Source organism: Gadus morhua, chromosome 18 (genome assembly GCF_902167405.1).
Source record: "Gadus morhua chromosome 18, gadMor3.0, whole genome shotgun sequence".
In the NCBI taxonomy this organism is placed as follows: Eukaryota; Metazoa; Chordata; class Actinopteri; order Gadiformes; family Gadidae; genus Gadus; species Gadus morhua.
This window is the reverse complement of record NC_044065.1, coordinates 22475750-22496357: the sequence shown is the minus strand read 5'-3', so window position 1 is coordinate 22496357 and position 20608 is coordinate 22475750. Positions and strand designations below refer to the sequence as shown.

At 43.1% G+C, this 20608-nt stretch overlaps 1 protein-coding gene across 1 annotated transcript in view; it reads left to right on the top strand.

The window, feature by feature from the left end:
* Positions 1–20608, top strand: part of LOC115530944 (glutamate receptor ionotropic, delta-1-like) — a 614288-nt gene that overhangs the window by 528040 nt on the left and 65640 nt on the right. Inside the window, 4 exon segments of the mRNA XM_030339799.1 lie at positions 557–610; positions 8445–8621; positions 12652–12813; positions 15793–15912. Of these exon segments, the coding sequence (XP_030195659.1) occupies positions 557–610; positions 8445–8621; positions 12652–12813; positions 15793–15912 (513 nt within the window).

Genomic DNA, 20608 nt, shown 5'->3' with positions numbered 1-20608 from the left:
TTATGCATGCACCCTTAAAATAGCATCTGAACAACGCGCCACTGCCTTTAAACCAGGTATTTCCTGGTTTATGGCGGAATCGATTTCTGAATCTGCAAAATAGCACCAGGGAACGTTTGCGGCAAGATCATTCCCTAATTTACCGACGCGTGGCGGTGAAAAGAACGCTCTGCGCCAGTTGCAAACTAGCAACTATACATGCGTCTGTGTAGAAAGTCAATTGCGCTGGATGCAAGACCCGCTGGGCCCATAGCGTCCCTGACATGCCGCAGGTGGTAGCCGTGGAAAAATGTCTCACAGGGGAGTTATAAGGGTTTATCTTTCGTCAAATAATTGGCTATTTTATGAATGCGACTTTAATGTAACTGCATTCATGCGCAATTACAGTAGTAACAATGTGCAATGCTGTGTCTTCTCCCCCTATTCTTATCGCCTTTGCCTTGACGTCAGAGCTCATTGTTAAGGATGTAAAATAGTGAGACACAAGCCAGCTGCAAGCATTGTAATGGCTAGTTATTAACCCATATATGTCTGTTGTTGTGATTTTTTACTACAGGCGGTGGAGACAAATCTGGCGTCCAAAGATAGTCACTGGGTGTTTGTCAATGAGGTAAGCCCTCTTTTCAGTCTTCTGTATCAACATGTGTCCATTAGGTCTCCACACTCCCGCCATTCTGGATTGTCCTCAATTACCTGGGCTGATTCATAGTGAACATGGCCCTGGGCAGTGCAACACACACACACACAACACACACACACACACACACACACACACACACACACACACACAAAAACACACACACACACACACACACACACACACACACACACACACACAACACACACACACACACACACACACACACACTCTCTCTCTCTCTCTCTCTCATATATATATATTTAGTATATGCTACACGTGAACCTTCTAAGATGGCGCAATTTGATTGGTTCGCCATCTTGGGATAATGGGCAATATCCCATGATTGAGATCTCAAACTCTGGATATTGGGCATTATCCTGTGATATAATGGGGACCGCACGTGACGGTCGTCTCGTCACGCTAATAAAACAAATAAGCCGCTAATAAAAACAAATAAATCCCAACAAAATGTGTTATCTTGTTTATTTTTGGGGTGGCTCCGTGAATTGTGGGGAATAGCCCCCTTGACATTCGGTCTCGGGGGCTATTTCCAACTATTCATCTTGCCTTCGGCAAATAATCGTTAAATATATATAGATATATGAGACACAAACACACACACACACACACACACACACACACACACAGAAACAGCCACAGTCTATGCATACATCCAGCTAAAGTATCCCCTTGAGGCGTTGGGCCCCTGAGCACGGCCACATCTTTGCTTCTATCTCACTTCATTAAGTGCAAACCACAGCCCTGATGTTGTACCAGCAAACGGGTCCCCAGTGAGTGCGGGGGCAGCACATTTCTGGACGTAGAACCAGTTCAGCCTCGTTTCATGTCACTTTGACACAATCGCATTGAAACCCCATTCCGACCAAATCCATGTATTTGGCACTCTGAGAACAGGTTCAACCCTCCATGTTTGGTGCAACAGCAGATGAAATCACCTGGTGTAGATTCCCTCTCTCTCTAGCTGAGATGAAAAGCCAATTGCTGCCGGAGTTCCCTACTTTTGAGAGAGCGGGAACCAGAGCACAAAGTCTGCCAGAGGTTTTTGGGCCCAGTTCACAGTACTTCTCACTCACACGATGGTGCCCTTCCAGACCGTCTGAGAGTCGGCAGATAAATGATTTACAGGCGCCCGCCGCGTGCGGTTGACCTTTGTGTCCGGGACAGCCGCACATTTACTCCCTGCCGTGTGTATTGCTGACATAATGAAGACGTAGCGGAAGCCTGATCCTCATCTCGGCGCGCTGACATTCAGCTTCCTACGAGGAAGAGGCGGAAGAATGTCAGTTCACTGAGTCGCTTCCCATCTCTGACAGAGTGTGTTTATTTTCTACGGATTGACACCTCAGCTTCACCCCAACAGTGTGTATAGTTAAGTGGTCTTTGTTGAGCGTGTCGTCAACTCCCGCTGCATTGGTTTCAATAGCCAGGGATATGAGCATGTAATTATCTCCCCTGATGAAATCCTGGCACGTGAAAAGCACCTTTCAGGGACCTTTCCTTATTTACCAAAGCCCTCTAACTGCTTACTCACCATCTCAAGTAGGTTTCCCAATTTGTCATTTTGTAGGAAAGCTTTGAGCTTTATTATGCAAGGCAAGGCAAGGCAACTTTATTTATATAGCACTTTTCAGACACAAGGCAGACTCAAAGTGCTTCAGATATATAAACATTGTCATACAATAAAATAAAATAATAGATAAGTAAAAGAAAACATGCAAGAAATGAGTAAAATAGAAAGTGCAATGTATTTAAGAGAAAATTAAATTGAAAGTTAAAAAGGCTTTTTAGTAAGTAAAATTGAAAGTGCAATGTATTTAAGATCAGATCAATAGTCTCTCTGGAACCCAAGTCGGGACTACAACCCGACCTAAAGGACAATATTCTAGGACTCTAACCCAGCTTCTAGGACTGTAGCCCAGACCAAAGGCTTTATTCAACAAAACTCAGGACTCTAACCCTTATACACAAACTCAGGACTCTAACCCTTATACAAACAAACTCAGGAATCTAACCCTTATACAAATACAAACTCAGGACTCTAACCCTTATACAATATTCTAGGACTCTAACCCAGCTTCTAGGACTCTAGCCCAGACCAAAGGCCTTATTCAACAAAACTCAGGACTCTAACCCTTATACAAACTCAGGACTCTAACCCTTAAAAACTCAGGACTCTAACCCTTACACAAATACAAACTCAGGACTCTAACCCTTATACAAATACAAACTCAGGACTCTAACCCTTATACAAACAAACTCAGGACTCTAACCCTTATACAACCTTTCTCTCTGGTATCAGATCATGTATTTTTCTGGTAAAAATAGAAAATAAAGGGAAAGTTAAAAAGGCATTTTAGTAAAATAAAGGTAAAGTATTTAAGATTTAGCAGAAAGCTAAAGCAAACATAAAAGTCTTCAATCTTGTTTTAAAGGTGCTCAGAGTTGAGCACCTTATTAAAAGGTAGTTTGTCTTCCTTTATCTGATATATATCTCAATATTTGGCAAAAACCTGAACTGGTCTCAATCAATCCGTTAGGTTAAGCTTTAAAGGCAAAAAAGCTTGCTACTTCTTTGATTTAGCTTGAAGATTTATGAAACATTCATGCCATATTGAATAGGGCTGAGCACAGCTGCCAACCAAGAACCAGTTAGTGTATTTCTCTTTAATGGTTTCTCCTTTGGTTTACCATCTTCATAAAAGTGTGTGGATGACTGTTGCACTGTTCAAATACAGTATATAAAACATTACAATAAAATAATTATTATTGCTTACTCTCATGCTGTCATGGTTGAGCATTGAGGACATACAAAGTATGTGGCCAAAACCCCTGACCAATAATAACATGTTCCATCATATTTGATTATGAGGATATTTTCCTTGACTTATTGGGTGTATAAACCTACAGTTATCTCTGCCATCTGGACTCACACTGCAAAGACCAAACAATAGTGATGGATTTCATGTTTTTTTTTTTCCTTGATTCAGTTGGCGTCGGTCAGTTCGCATAGAAGAATCGTTCAGAATCGTTTGTTCGTTCAGTCGCGTTTCCGGTAGCGGTGAATTGAATCATAGAATACACCGTTCTCAGCTGAGTCAGTCAGACTCAGCTCCTCCCTCATTCTCACTCTCAAACGATCGTGGAAGTTGGTCATCAATCAACACAACATTACAACTTTAACCAAACGCAGCGGGATTGGGGGGGGGGGGGGGGGGGGGGGGGGTGTAGTTGATTATTGGATGTTTAACATATCAGCAAGATGAGACGAACGAGAGAGAAGAATCAGTTCAGTTCGTTCTTGTTAAATATTTGTTATTTCGCACTGATTCGGTCGCAAACGACCCATCACTACCAAACAACTGTTTAGAATCGAATGAGGTGACTCCCAGAATCATTCTTCGCCTCTTCGCCCTTTCTCTTTTGCTTTTGCAGCATTTCTCTTTGTCATCACAGAAGAAACCCTAGCGTTTGGCAGCAGGAGAGATCAAAAAGGTGTCACCAGATGAGCGTTACGCTCCAATACCTAGAGTGTGCTGATGGTGCTGCGCTGTACAGCGTGGTCACGTCGCCAAGGGGAAACGGACGCCTCCAGACAACGGGGACTAAATGCTTGTCGACCGCGAGTAGTGTTGCCTTGCTCAGAGATATATCCTATAAATGGTAGTGGGACAGCTGCGATGGCTCTTCACAGCTTTATTCTATCAATCTTTGAACTTTTACTATCCAACGCTGCACCTTATCTGATCCATAAGAGTCCATTTCATCATTATTTCATCCATCCATCCATCGATTCATCCTCATGTAGGGGATCACAGCATGGGATCACACACACACACACCAACACACACACACACACACACACACACACACCACACACACAAAACCATTGATACACATCGCAATCGCAGAGCTCCCATCCGTGTGACTTAAAGTGGAGGAAGGCGACCAAAGCACTGGGCACCAGGGAGAAAGAAACTCACTGGAACACAAGAAGGACAGGGGGGGAAACTTAATCTAAAATCAATCCTGGGGCCCTCTGAATGGGAGGGACTCTGACCGCCACCCTGGGGCCCACTGGCTCTCTGGACCGTTCCTTTGAGCTGCTTGGCCTCCAGGCTGGGATAAATTCTACCCCCCATACTACCTTTGCTTCTTTATTTCACATCCAGCCCTCTTTTTCTGTCCCCATCCACTCTTTTCCTCCCTAAAATATTTCCTTTTCTGTCTGCATCCTTTCTCCCCTACCTCTTTTTAACCTTTTTGCTCTGTCCCTCTCTTTCTTTCCGTCTCTCTCATTCCCTTCCTTGCAGTCTGTCTTCACCCAACTCCCTCTGTTCATATCTCCCCACCTCCCTTCCCCATTACCTCATCTCCTCTCTATCTCTCCCATCTGACCCCCCTCTCTCTCCCCCATGCCAGATACAATCCATTACTCCAAACCTCTCTCTCTCTCTCTCTCTCTCTCTCTCTCTCTCTCTCTCTCTCTCTCTCTCTATCTAACTTTCTCTCTCTCGCTCGCTCTCTCTCTCGCTCTCTCTCTCTCAACGTTTTTACAGTGCCAAATATGCCCGTTTTATGGCCACCTTTTGCCCGGCATGGTCTGCACGTTTACACTGGCCGAGGTAATACACCGGCTTGATTTCCACCCTAAATTACAATCTTGGACCCTACACACATTGGCGGTTTCATTTTGATGTAAATGCGATTAGACGGCTCTGGGGTTCCAGGGGTGGGACTTCGGTAGAAATGATGCTGCATTGACTAGACAGAGACAACGCAGCGATATCAACATGAGTAGTTCTAACTGGAGAGACGGTGAAATCTGGGAGATGCTGACACTCATGGGAGACAAGGGGATGCAATCGCATTTAACACCGACAGGGAAAGATGTTGCGAAATACGAGAAAGTACCAGAGGAACTTTCCTTATGAGGCTTTTGTCGGGATCAAAACAATGGTCTGCAAAATAACATGTTCGCGTTTTTCACTTGTAAATACTTAATCGCGTTTGTAGCCTACAGTCAGATGTATACTCATTCTTGCATGCGAGTTTCTTGAATCATGAAAAAGTAAAAACATTCAAAGTATGCACATTTTTCTAAAGAGCTCTACTCTCCGTGCGTAGCCCCGCCTTCTCCAGTGAACCAAGAAAGCTGGCACCTTGAAGAAGGGGAATTTTACCTCCTCGGTTTCACACAGGCAAGACAGTGAAATTGAAGGGCATGCTAAGCCGCGACCGAACCAGCTTGGCAGTGTAAAAATGCCTTCTCTCTCTCTCCTTGGCCTGGCTATGCCCATATGAGCCTTGTCCAGTTTTCCCACCAATGTGCTTGACTGTCCCATCCTTCAGAGAAGATGGGGCTGTAAGCTGCCTGTAGGCTGCCTGTAGGCTTGGGGAACACAAAGAACCACCATGGCCATTTATTCTTCACACTTTAAAAGATGCATTCAAAGAGCAGAGTTGGGGAGATGCAGGGAGAGATCCGGAGAGGGGAACAATCCAGGTTCACAACGGAGGAGGGAGACAGGAAGGGGTGGATAAAGAAAAAGAGAGAAATTAGATAGAGAGATAGAGGAAGAAGCAAGCCATTTTGAGAGGGAGTGATGGAGGGAGAAAAGATAGATGGAAAGAGCAAGGGAAGAAAAGCAGCATGGGGAGTAACTCACCTCAGCTCAGAGAGAGAGAGAGAGAGAGAGAGAGAGAGAGAGAGAGAGAGAGAGAGAGAGAGAGAGAGAGAGAGAGAGAGAGAGACACACACACACACACACAATGCAAATGGCCACCATAGTGTCAATTAAGAACACTGAACCTCTACAGAGGAGAATAAATCCTGAGCAGAGGTGAGGAGGTACAACAAGGACAAGAGATGAGTTGAGACGTAGTGACAGGCAATGTCGAAACAGGAGGAGAGGAGCATTTTTATAAAAGATATATGAATGTGTATAAAAGATACATGAACATGCACACCCATGAACAGATTGTCAGGTCGGGTTTATTGATGTAGCTCTTTGTCATAGTTATTTGGTCTAGGGCGTTTAACAGGACCACATCTTAGATTCAATATTTTAGGGACCCCCCAACCAAAACCTAGTCTTAATTGTGCTCGGTGGCGAGAAGTTGAGGGGGGAAGAGGAGCAGTTGGTGCAGGAGTAAAGGAGATATTCGATAAAGGGAAGTAGACTGTAGAGAAAATCCACAAGGGCAATATGTATGAAAGTAGTACAACTTAAATACCCAAAGTTTAGTTCACTCTGTAAAATCTATTCTACATGTTATTTACGTACATTGTAGTAAACCACTGCATTCCTGGCTGTGAAGAAAACTCCAAGAGCCATATCATCACAGAAATGTATCCGTCCAGTGTTCTGCTGCTAGAATGTATGATAAGTTAACATCAAAGCTTTGAGCATAATATCCCATAAACCACTTGAGATAACCTAGCTTATGAAATACACCAGTACATCATGGTTTCTACTACCTTTTTTTATTTCTTTAAGCCAATTTTTGGATTCTTTTGAATCCTCCAATTCCTGTGTGGGTTTGTCGCCGTTGTGCGGTTGATCTAAATTGCTTTTTTGACTCGTCTGACATATTCCAGTTCCACTCACTTCACTTTAAAATTGCTTCCTTCTGAACGCATCTTCTGCTGTCGCAAACAAGCTTCTATGTTCGGTTGATAAGTGCGAGGAAATTATCTGAACTCTGATTGGTCTTGTCTACATCTCAGAATATGGTGTTTTGCTGATGTCCTCAGCTCAAAGGTCTGATGGATCGCTTCTATTGGAGAATTGGTTTTTCAACCGGGAATGTTTCTCAAGAAATGATGTATTGCAGTATTTATGCTAAAAAACATTGGGGAATTTGCAAATGTACATTGCTTAAAATATCTATGCTTTTTGTTGCTGTTGTTGGGCTTAAAGTCATAGGCCAAACTCGAAAATCGTCCTTTTGACTCTTTACAAAAAATGTATCACTAAGCAAAGAGAGCAACATGCCTAGATGTTGTACAGTCTACCCATTTGTTATTAGGTGAGTGCTGTACTATTCCAAAGCTTTCGTATCTAATTATGTTATTCATGTCTACTCCTTAAGGCACGGCTGGGGTAAACCGGCCATCAGGGTATAATTTGCTACTAGGAAATAATAGTTACGTTTTCCAGGAACCGAGCAACAAGCGATGGATTCCTATCCATCACTTTCAAACATTCTCCACAGCAGCTTGTAGGGAATCGCAATTTAAATTGTCGACATGTTTCATCCATATTTGTATGTCAGATTATTTTTTTAAATATAGGATTAATGTAAATCCATGCTGGTGTAAACATTACTTGACATTCTCCCATAATGTTTCACATAATTTGTGCGCTTTGCTGCATCAAGTGCTTGGTTTAGCTCTTAAATCAAATCAAATCCTAAAAAACATTTTGATCACTAGATTATAAAAAATGCGAGGTTTGAAAATGGGTGCTTGCTAAATAGCCTCATAGCGCTACTACAACAGATTGATACCAGCAACATAGCGGTGGATTATGGCCTTCTCCCTGGTCCATGTACTGTACGCTATTGGCTGATACATTCAACGCTGGTCACATACTAGCTCTATTTCGGCTCTGTTCTTCATTGATATGCACAAATTATTATGGCTATTACCTCTTGTCCCCCATTATTCCCTTTTCCTTAATGGACAAAATATATATACATAAGTATTTCACTGTCACTAATCACTAATGCATGCCGGGCATTACTGTAAATTTTTCAACATTTTGTTCACCCCATTTTCAAGGAGATCAGCGACACAGAGATCCTGGAGCTAACCCACAGTGCACTTGGGCGCATGACGGTGGCCAGGCAGATCTTCCCCGTGGTGAAGGACAGCCCCCTGCGCTGCATCCGCCACAACAACCACCGCATCTCCTCCCTGCTGTGCGACCCGCAGGAGGGCTACCTGAAGAACCTCGAGGTACACCTCCGCCTGCACCACCTCACCCCACCTGCTACTGCAGAAGGAGGTAGTCTTACACCACCTGACCCCATCTGGGGCTGCAGGACCCCGATACATGCTGAACGAGCGATTGTGACTGCGTAACACCATAAATCGCAAGTGTATTCATCGGTGTATGTGTATATGTGTGTGTGTGTGTGTGTGTGCGTGTGTCTTTGTGTATTTGAGTGTTTGTATGTGTGTGTGTGTGCGCGTGTGTCTGTTTGTGGTTGTGTGTGTGTCTGTGTGCTCCTGTGCCAAACCAATGGTAGGTTAAACTAAGGAGAGTTTGAATAATGAAGGCTTGGTGCGGCTGGGTTTGAGGACAAGAAGAACTAAAGATTTTGGCGGCGCGACATCCACATGGGAGGGTCTGTGTTTTGGGCCTGGAGAGACGATTGGAGGATGCTGGGTAATCAGGGATCAAAATTAGTGGTTCAATAATCAGTTCCTACTCCTTTAACACAAGCTCCTATATTCAACAGTTCCATGTTCTATTTTCCTCATGTGCAAAGTTCATTTCTTCAACAAATAACAGGGAATCAAAGACGAACAAATTTGGTTGGCCGCTCACTCCTCATCCCTAACTCTGCTGTGAGAGGACCCTGGAGACTGGGGAGAGACTGTCACTCTTTATGTAGGTTTGGCTTGATTAGTGAGTCAACTAGAATGTCTCCTCTATGACCTCCCCTCAGCTTCACTCAGGTGCTGAAGTCTCTCCCTAGACCATGGGCAGGGCATTAGCGACCTGGCAATCTCTACTGAATAAGCACTGATTCTAAAAATCCTCCACCATATCCAACCAGCGACTGATGAACCACACATTTGATCTGGTTACATTTCTAGTTACATTTCTATTTACTTACATCCTCGTTACATCTTTATTTAAATGACATGCTAATAACAATTAACAGTTCGATTTCCAGTTCCAGTTCTAGTTCCAGCTCTATTTTCGGTGACATAACTAGTGACATTTTCAGTAAAAGGTCCAGTAGGTTACCTTACTACTTGCAGTTACATCCCACATTGATGTGTTCCTGCTGACCAAATGCTCAGAGCGAGGGCTCTAACGGGAGGACCTGTAGGGCTGTGATGGCCGCGTGCTGGGGTTTGATCACATCCATCCATTTGGTTCCATTGCCATCTTGGCCTCCAGGTGATAGATACCCTCTGCCCTCCAAACCTTTCCTCTCGCTGCTCCAATACTTTTGAATCAACTGATACAACCTTCCTCCCTGCTCTCTTTAATTCTCTCTCTCTCTCTCTCTCCCCCTCCCCCTCCCTCTCTCTCTCTCTCTCTCTCTCTCTCTCTCTCTCTCTCTCTCTCTCTCTCTCTCTCTCTCTCTCTCTGCCATTAGGTTAAAACTAAGTTAAGACTAAATAGTAAGACTATAATTTACACTAGCTATTTTTTATAAAGTAACAGAAATATATTTTTGGGGCTAAAACCACGTATTATGAGGTTCTGGCTGTGGTAATGTCTACCTGATCATTTTTTACCTCTTTCTTTCTTGCATTCACACTCGAAAAGCATTCTGGCTTCCCCTCCTCACCTTCATTTTCACCTTCTTGCTCTATGATTCATGACCTTTGAAACTTTTATCTTTTTCTTCTCCGCCTCACATCTCTCTCTCTCTCTCCCCCTCCCCCTCCCCCCCTCTCTCTCTCTCCCTCTCTCTCTCTCTCTCTCCTCTTCTCTCTCTCTCTCTCTCTCTCTCTCTCTCTCTCTCTCTCTCTCTCTCTCAATAATGCATGGGGAACAGTGTGAATCACCCCGTGATGTCAGACTCCCATACGCTGGCTGACAGTTACTGTCAGTTTAATAAAGTTTTATTGTTCAAAAGACAGGCAGACTCCAGGGAATGGAAGCTGGCAAACTGTTGAGGTCTAACTCAGGTTCCTCATGTTTGAGGACATTTCGGAAGAAGATAAACACCCAAATTGAATTGTAAGTGGTTGTTGATGCCTGTCAATGTTAAATCTCACCCACTACCTCTGATGCTGCGTTTATAAGAAATAAATGACAAAAAGCTGGAAGTTCATTGGTACTGTGGCAGAAGAAAAACATGGTTCTCCTCTCCTTATCACTCTCACTCTCTCTTTTTAGTGTGCTTGTAAAGCAAGATTGATATCATGTGTATCATTATTTTGTTTTATTCTCCTCCCTATCTCTGGTAAATATCTACTCTTTTTGAGGAGTAAATACCCAAACCCCTTCCAAAATAAGTATAAATGGCCAGATAAGCTTCTCCCCAAATAGACACGTGTCTGATTATGCAGACCCAATTCAGTCTGTATACTCCTCAGTACGGCCAATTTATGGGATTACTTTAGTCATTAAAGTTAGACTTTTTATAATGGAAGTCATTGTGGAAAAAACGCTGACTTCCACCATTCCAAACTCATGGCTGTCGAAGTTGGTATACGTATAGAAACCGCGCTGAAAGATCCCATATCATGCTTTATTAGGCTTAATAATTGCTACTACTAGGGCTACTACTAGAATAGGGTTACATGCCTGTATGTTAAAAATACTCCTTAATATTCTCACACTGTTCATTTCTGCAAAACCAATTTCAGCGTCTTTCAATGTTCTGTTTTAAGGCCTCCTCCCGAGTAGCCCAGTCTGCTGTGATTGGGCAGCACGCCCACTCTGTTGTGATTGGTCGATCGCTATGCACATGCATCAGAGAATTCACCACCCGAGAAGTTGTAAACAATGTGGGTAGCACATGTCAAGTCACCACATTTCAGGTCGTCCGTACTTCTCCCCTCTAAAGTCCTTGTATCTCATCTCCTCCTCTGTATTAATCTCATGTGTTGTCCTCTCCTTTCTCCTCTATCCTCTTCTCCTGCCCCCCCCCCCATCCTCCCTGACCCCCCCCCCTGTCATTGTGTTAATGTATATCTGTATATCTGTGTGTGTGTGTGTGTGTGTGTGTGTGTGTGTGTGTGTGTGTGTGTGTGTGTGTGTGTGTGTGTGTGTGTGTGTGTGTGTGTGTGTGTGTGTGTGTGTGTGTGTGTGTGTGTGTGTGTGTGTGTCTGTGTGTGTGTGTGCGTTGCCATTGTTTATGTTTATGCTGCAACCCCAATCCTCAGGTTACAACTGACACTGTCCGATCTGGTCAAACAAACCCTGCTAGCAAACACACACGCTAGTGGCAGTTAGACACGCTATTGGGAATCTCTCTAAAATGTTCACTCGGGTTGTACCAAAGTATGAAATGTATACATTTTTAACATCAACTAGCTTGATGTTACTATGTTGTCTAATTGAACATAGAACACAAATGTGTATATCAATGGGTATACTATGTAATTATTGTAAGAATTTGATGCTATCATATCCTCTTCCAAGAATCAATAATCACCTTGACAGCAAGCATTCAACCATCTATGAACGCATTCAATTATGTAAACAATCAAGGTCATGGTACTGTTTAAATGTTGAGTTCAAATGTCTTCCACAAATTGTCCATCGTCACATAGACGGAAAACATTGAACCAACTGTACCGCTCAATACTCAAATGGGATGATAGCTAGACTTATCTGCATTGCCTCTATATTGAAATGCTGACGTATGTTACACAGGATCCATCCTCAGCCTACATTCAGCAGACTCCCTCCCCAGACACTTTACACTTAAACTAATTTACTGCGCGTCAATACCTATTAAAACTTATTACCACTGTTTCAGTTTAGTTTATTATTATTTATGTTATTTAATTGTTTTTATATTATTATTATTTATCATTGTGATTTATTGATGCTGCTACTTATTTTTACGTATTTTTATTTTTACTTATCTTTATTCCCTTTATCTTGTATTGTTGCTGCAAAGTGGCTGGTGGGGAACTGAGCACAACAGTACAATAATTGTATTGTTTTGTTTTGTACACAACAGTACAATAATTGTACTGTTGTGTACTTGTACAATAAGATTTTAGTAATGAAATATTTAGTAGTAAAAGTAATTGTGATTGTGATTCTCTGGTCTCCCTGCTCCAGGTATCCAACCTCTACCTGTACGACAGCGTGTTGATGCTGGCCAACGCCTTCTACAGGAAGTTGGAAGACAGGAAGTGGCACAGCATGGCCAGCCTCAACTGCATCAAGAAGACCACCAAGCCCTGGAACGGAGGCTGGTCCATGCTGGAGACCATCCAGAAGGTAAGGACCTTGTGACAACCTTTCACTAATTATTATCTAGATTCTACCTAAGTTACTTTTCAGGAGCTACCTGCTGGGGCTATTATAGCATCTTGCTGGAGGAGGCCTAGCAGATATAATAATGTGGACAATCGGGTACAAACCCAGAAACTTTTGTTGAAGATACGACTACCGTACAGCTAGACAATCCTGCCACTTGAAACAACCAACAAATTAATTCAAAAATAAACTCAAGCCTTTTCCAAATAGAACCAAATGAACCATAGTGCAGAATAGTGTAGTGGCGATGGTTTTCCACTCCGAGAGAGAGAGCTACAGGTTTCGAAGCTAGTAACAGCTAATTTAGGTTTCCTAGAGAAAGATGCCCAGTAGCCCTCCCTGCACCCTAATGACATGCATCTGAGATAAGTGCAAGGCCTTTTGCGATAAAAGTGTCTGCTAACTGACAAATCAATTGCAAAAATCCATAGGAACAACACGCATGCATACAGATCACGTGTTAAACAAAGTGATTAATGACTTATGAACTTAGTCTTCAATACCAGGCTGGTTATCTTACTACATGGGAGGGTGTCCTTGTTAATCGCAGCGCCACTTAATGTACATACTTTGCATCTAAATTCAGATCCCTGTAAAGATAGTCCTGGCACGGGGATTGTGACAATCTTTTAGAAAACCATTAGTTATAAAGAAGACTCCCTGTTTAGGTTAATAATCAATACGTAAGTTATTTTTAATTATATCACCTCCCCCTTCCTGTGATTAACTATACCAAGTAGTGGTCTGTGACAGAGCTTTCCGGTTGATCTATCCATCATGCATCTTTGTGAGCATTCCCACTTGGGATGCTACAAGAGGAGAGATAGAGCCATTAAAAATGGCTTAGAGACTAAACAAACTCACACCTGGTGGTAACATTTGGGCTCCTGTATATCAAAATAAATAGTTTATGAACACAATGCCCCTCTGAAGGAGGCAGTGAAAGACGGGCTGGGCGCAGCGGGACCACCACTGTGATTAAGAGCTGATTGGAACCAGGTGAGGGAGATTAATAACCGGTGGGCGCTTCCCTTCTGCCACATCAAAACACTTACATTATGCTAATTCACTGTGGATCTATTACATTTCTGTTTCAAATTCCTAGCAAGCAGATATTATTTTGATAAACGATTATCAAAACTTTTTGAATACCTGAACAATTGTTTTTTTCTGAACGATTATAAAGGTAGGCTTTCCCTCAGGATCGCAGACAAAACTATAGTTGTGCATAATTTTGCTTGAAGTGTGCTACTAAAAATATAATGGTGGGAGCTCAGCATGTTTCCTCCAAAGAGAGCCTTTGAATGTTGTTTTTAGCACTGGTAGGGAAACGGCAGTTGGTTACTGACTCTAATTGCTACCAGCTCTGTGGCAACTCGTCTACGAAACACTTCTCTTAACGTCTCTTACACAAACCACACCTGTTCCATCAGTTGAGGTTTTGGCAATAAGCAAGTCATTTAATAAAGCGGTAGCAGCTCTTAAGCCACTTTTATTGAACGATCATTGTTATTTCTTGAAAACCCCACAGTTCTCCAGAAGCTGCTCCTGTTCTTGTACCGCTCTTCCTGCAAACTGTGTCCTCTTGTGATGCTGAGCCTCTTATTATTCTGCTATTTTATCTTTGGAGAGAGAATATACCAGCGCTCTGCAACAAGGTGTATGCTTTATTTTGAAAATATGCTTTCTGCTGGATGTTGATGTTAGGAACACACACTCCAAAGGATAAGTTCCGGTTAGGCGTGGTTTAGTGAGGTCAAGTTAGGTAAGGTTTAGTTAGGTTAAGTTATATGAAAACCATAATAGGCTTGGATCAGGTCAATAGGCTTGTATCAAAGAGTTGCAAACATCAGCTCATTAAAGTATAATTAAACCCCTGTTTCAGCTCAAATCTCAACCACTGCCATTAAACATTTTTCGAGGGGGGCTGAGAATTCTAGGAAGGAGGTAGGAGGTGTTATCCCCATGGTTACGTGCTCGCGCCAACGCATTTTTCACTAGTATGCATGGCTTGTATGGGTGTTATAATGAGCCATGTTCTAAGGTGAAATGTCCCAAACTACATGCAGTTATAATGGTTGTCTGAGCAGTTGAACCCCCTTTGACACAGCCAGCCCCTTTGACCCCCAGACAGACCTCGGCACACCGTGAAACGAGCATAACCTCTCTGGGTCCACCTCACTTCTGGGGATTAATTTGAGTAACAGTGGCAAAATTGCATCGACTGCTTCAAGATCAAGGAAGTCGAACACGTTTAAAACCCCCCAAATTTTTGGTTAATTATGGGTCTGTAGGCACGCCCAGCCCCTTAATGAGCGCCATGAGACCCGCCTATGTGTTCACACTCCGTGGTGATACAGACATTTGGACCACGCCACGGGATGCAGCTCCTACCTGGCTCCTATTAGAGGCTGGAGGCCAACAGCAGCGACTAATGCCTGACGGAAACGCAGGCCGCAACCCGATCACCGCTAGCAACCATCTGTCATCGCTGGGGCCCTTTTTCTACATCTTCCCATCATTCATCCGGAGGTCTGGCGATTCTCATAACACCTTGTTTACCAAAGGCAGCGTGACTCCACAGCGAGCTCCTCTCAAAGCCAAAGAGCCTATCTGTTAAATTCCACCGTGGGGGAAATTGGAGCCGTCTCCACGGCGACGTGTCACTGTGATCTGTGTTCACACGCCGCCAGCAGACCGGGTCGTGTTTCACGTCACAAGTGATGACACCCCTGCATATCGCTGCTCCCTGTTTGCTCGGATTGTGCTTACCTGGGTGAGATATGGAAGCATGGGGAGAACGTCCTCCCAGGAGAGAACAAAGTACAACCATTGATTTACGAATTGTGTTGAATACAATCAGTACTGAGTACAGTGTTCTGCAGCACACAGCAGCAGCCTTATCTTTTTCTACTTACTTACCTCTCTCTCTCTCTGCAGGGTAATATAACAGGACTGACGGGGTTGATGGACTTCAAAGACAGCGGCTCCAACTCTCATGTCCAGTTTGAGATCCTGGGATCCAGTTTCAGCGAGTCCTTCGGCAAGGATGTCAAGAGGGTGAGTGTGTATCTGTGCAAGTGTGAGTCTGGGTGCTTATGTGTGTGAGAAGGAGTGAGGGTGAGAATATAAATGTGTGTGTATGTCTGCCCATGGTGTGTGTGTGTGTGTGTGTGTGTGTGTGTGTGTGTGTGTGTGTGTGTGTGTGTGTGTGTGTTGTGTGTGTGTGTGTGTGTTGTGCGTGTGCGGGTTTAGCCTGTGCATACATTTCTGCTTACCTGTGTGTTTTTGCATATTTTTGTAACTCTGCCTTCCCTCCTCTGGAACTTGTTGTACCTCTCCACTGGCCCAGGTTGTAAAACTCATTAAAGATACAGGTCCCCACCTCTGATTTGCTTCCATCTGTTAACTGAGATGTATTTAGCTTAGTGGGAAGAAAATTCAAAGAAAATATGGTTATTGTTTGACTATACAGGACATCACAAACATTACTACTACCTTATGCATATCCCATGCGCACACACCACACCACCACACACACCACACACACACACACACCACACACACACACACACACACACACACACACACACACACACCACACACACACACAAACACACACACACACACACACACACACAAACACACACACACACACCACACACACACACACACACACACACCACGCACACCAATGCCACACGCACAAATACGCACACAGGGTTTGTCATTTTTGTTAAAGTCTATACTTCAAAATTGTTTGTCACAAGGACACCAGGATGAAGTTTTGGACTCGATTTGGAGTGAAGGACATCCCACTGCGGTGAACTACGACATTGGGATGGGTTATGCAAGCTGTTGCTTCCCTAAAGCGTGGCGCACACTGTGCTGCCGTTGGCTGTCCTCTGGGGCCGCCCGCGCGGTGATGTTGTTGTTATGCCGAAGGAGATGTATGTCACTGTGAGTTGTCGTGGTGTTGTCTACACTGAGAGATAGCAGTGCCTTTCTTCGGGGGTTAAGCGGCTTCGGCTATTGTAACCGAGTCTTTGAAGAATCTACTGGAAGGATATGCATTTCATATTATGTAAGGGGGTATGAACATAATGGATTTGTCTAATTGCACAAATAGGAATGACATGGAAATGAATCTTTATCTTGTTGGGAGAATAGATTACTTTATTAAAATATTGACAGTAGCTTTGATATTGCTAACAAATGCTTCATTCATTAAAGAATCAATTAGGTTCTGTGTGTGTTGATTACAGCGAAAGATTTCTTCTTAATTATATCGGTTGATTGTATCAGTATAGATTAAAGCTAATCAGGAAAGAATCCACTAGCTAATCTTGGAAAAACATTTGAATCACTAATTAAAAGCCACAAGAGAAATCAGCCTTTCCTCGAATCTCCATCACACCGCTTATTCCCCTTTGTGCACAAAACGAAAGATGTCACCAAAGGTCAAATTAATTGCACATTCATAATTTCTTTACTGCTGTTCATAAATTGTTCAAGCAAATTGTACTAACCTGATTGCCTTCACGGTTCCTCAATGTTTTCAGTTGAAACCTCAACGTGAAATCAAGCATTATTTAATGAGCGAAAGTGAATCAATGTTTTGTGTGGTCCGCGAGCTTTTGAACACCGGTAATATATGTATGTGTCAGTGGTGCTATAGGTGTGCTGATGAATAATTGAATCAGGCCGAATTTATGTCCTACCAGATGGGGGCGCGACCTTTGATAATTGGGTCCCTCTGCCTCATGGAAATTATGCACACCCCTGATGTAAATATTAGGATTGATTTTCAATACAAACCACCCGACAGAAGCCTGCCTCTCATTTGATTTAAACATAAAGAATTTGAAGAGCTGTGATCTGTTCTTCTAAGACCTACAGTTAGTCTGCTTTACTTACATCACAATAATCTTTTAAAACAGCACAAACATCACCAAAAAGTGTAAGCCTCACATAAATTCATGTGAATTCTCTATCTCTCTCTCTCTCTCACACTCTCTCTCTCTCTCTCTCTCTCTCTCGCTCTCTCGCTCTCTCTCTCGCTCTCTCTTCCCTCCTTGAAGCTAGGCTTATTACTCAAAGCAAACACAGACGAACCATTCCCTATGTCCGATTAAACCTGATCGAAATTGACCAAGCTATTCTGGAGCCTGCGCCTTTGTGTGTCCCCGTAACCCTGCTATCCCCCGCGGGTCTTTTATTCGCAATCTCATCCGATCTGTCCGGTGTCCACATTTGCCATGTTGTTGCTCTGTGTCGTCATACTTATTTGTTGCTTGTAACACCCTTCAAAAAAAGGATTCTTCTTCCTGTTTCACATCTCAGCCTGTGTTGTTGGTGTCGGGGACTTAAGGGGATATTCCTCCTCGTCTGATGCAAGATTGCAAGCCACTGTTTAATCAGACGCGGGGGAGCTGCGGCCAACCCAGCTCCCCCTCCTCCTACCCCTCCTTCCTCCCTTCTTCTTCTAACTGCACATTACTGTTTGCTAAGGTGTTTGTCGTTACATGACGAGTGTGTCACTTCTCCCCTCTTATCCCTCACCGTCTTCTATCTCCTCTCCCTTCCCCCCCCCCCCCCCCCCCCTCCCAGCTCCTCTCTTCTCTTCTGTCTCCTCCAAGTGTCCTCCATTATCTTTTTTGTACAATGTTCGATGCAAAATAAATGGCAATATTTCAGTTTCTTACAGATTGTGTCAGCACGAATAACAGATTCTTATATAATCATACCATGTTTTTCAATGTAGGTAATTTAGTCTGATTTCGAAGGCAGTTTACTACTACAGAATTGAAATTGGGCCATGGTATTGTTGTCTGCCCTTGTGAAATGAATCCATTAAAACGATGGAAAGGAACCAGAACGAGGCTCGGCTACAGCCAAATTAATATCTCAATGTCCATTTTTACAATATACGCCTGATTCAACGCCTTTTTTTAATATGACGTTAAACATAATGGTTTTATATTTAGTTAATGAGTCGGCTAATTGTTTTCCTTGTTCTTTATATTCGTGAAAGTGACAGTTTTTGCTTGGTTTAGGCCTGCAGATTGGTAATTATTCCCCATTTTCTTTTCTGCTCAGTGTGCAGATACTTACTACAAAGTCTGGTTTTCTAGTAATTTATTGAATTTACATAAATTACAATAAATAGAAGGGCTGAATCTTGGCTAGGGTCGACACCCATGGTTCAACGGACTGAAACTTCCTGTTGCTGTACAATGGAACAGTTTAGAAACCCACATCTCTGCTAAATTAAACAAGACTTCTATGTTGTGTAGAAGAAATGAGAGCATTCAACAGGCTATTGACATTACTTGTTTGAATAATCATCCATAAAACATTTTTTAATCCTAAACCGGATGAAAAGACGGTTTGTTTTGTAGTGAAATGGTGGATTTATAATTTGCAACAACTTTAATATGGATAGCAGAGATTACAGCCAGTGTGAATTGAAAGGCTTTTGAATCTCTCTCCCGAGCCGTGTTTTCAAACTCCCACGCTTTGTCTTTCAGATGAGAAACCCTGGATCTCAGTAAAATAAAATGAAGAGCAGGAGGACCCCCCCCCCACACACAAAAAAAATGTAATTTGTTACGCACAAACATATTCTATACACACACACACATACACACATTTATTCTGTACACACAGACACACACAATAGGTACACACACACACACACACACACACACATTGACACACATATTGGCATATGTAAAGACACACACACACATACACACGCACACATAAACACACACACACATTATGTGCATACACACAGACATAATGATACACATAGGTATAAAGACACACAGACACAGACACAGACACAGACACACACACACATATTCATTTAGGTGCTATCTTTAATCCAAAAGGCTCCAGAGATGGGAGCTTTGTGTATGTGCAGCTCACTTCAAAGCAAGGAAAAAGTTAAATTCTATCCCTCTAGAGACTTGTTGATCAGAGTCCATTGGATGAGAGGTTTTGTGTGTGTGTGTGTGTGTGTGTGGTGTGTGTGTGTGTGTGTGTGTGTGTGTGTGTGTGTGTGTGTGTTGTGTGTGTGTGTGTGTGTGTGTGTGTGTTTTTTGTTTAGGCCTAAATAAGGGAAGGGGAATCTAGTGCAGAGTATATGAGGATGCATTTTATGACAGAAAATATGGCTTTTACCAATTTATATTGTATACGTTTAGATTGTGCAAGCATAGATTATAAAAGCGTAGATTGTATGTTTAGGGGGTTGTAGAGCGAGTGGACCCAAATGCTGGACACAGAGTGAGACTGAGACAGAGTCAATTATTAGGGTCTTTAGTGAGAGCAACAAATAAGTAAAGGCGGGGAACGGGGCGAGGGGCCTGATGGCAGGCGGGTAGTCGGACGGACAACGGTTCTGTAAGAGGCGGGTATTCGGAGAGGCGAGGGTTCGGAAATAGGAGGGTACAACCATCTTGAGGCGTCACTGCTTTGTGGCTGCCTTGCTGCCTCTCATGTCTGGCACTTGTCTGATTGTTTATTTGTTTGTTATATTGTTCGGATGTTTGGATGCGATCAATCCCGCACTGCATTAAAAGCAACCATGAACTAGGCTTATTTGTTCATGATCGGACTGCTTATAGTGATTTTAAACACTTTTCTCGCCCATGGACACTACCATGACAATGTCCCTGGCCTGTCGGGTGAATTCAAACATAGAGGGCTCTGTCTACTCCTCCGGGACAAGTGGCGTCCGACAGTGGTG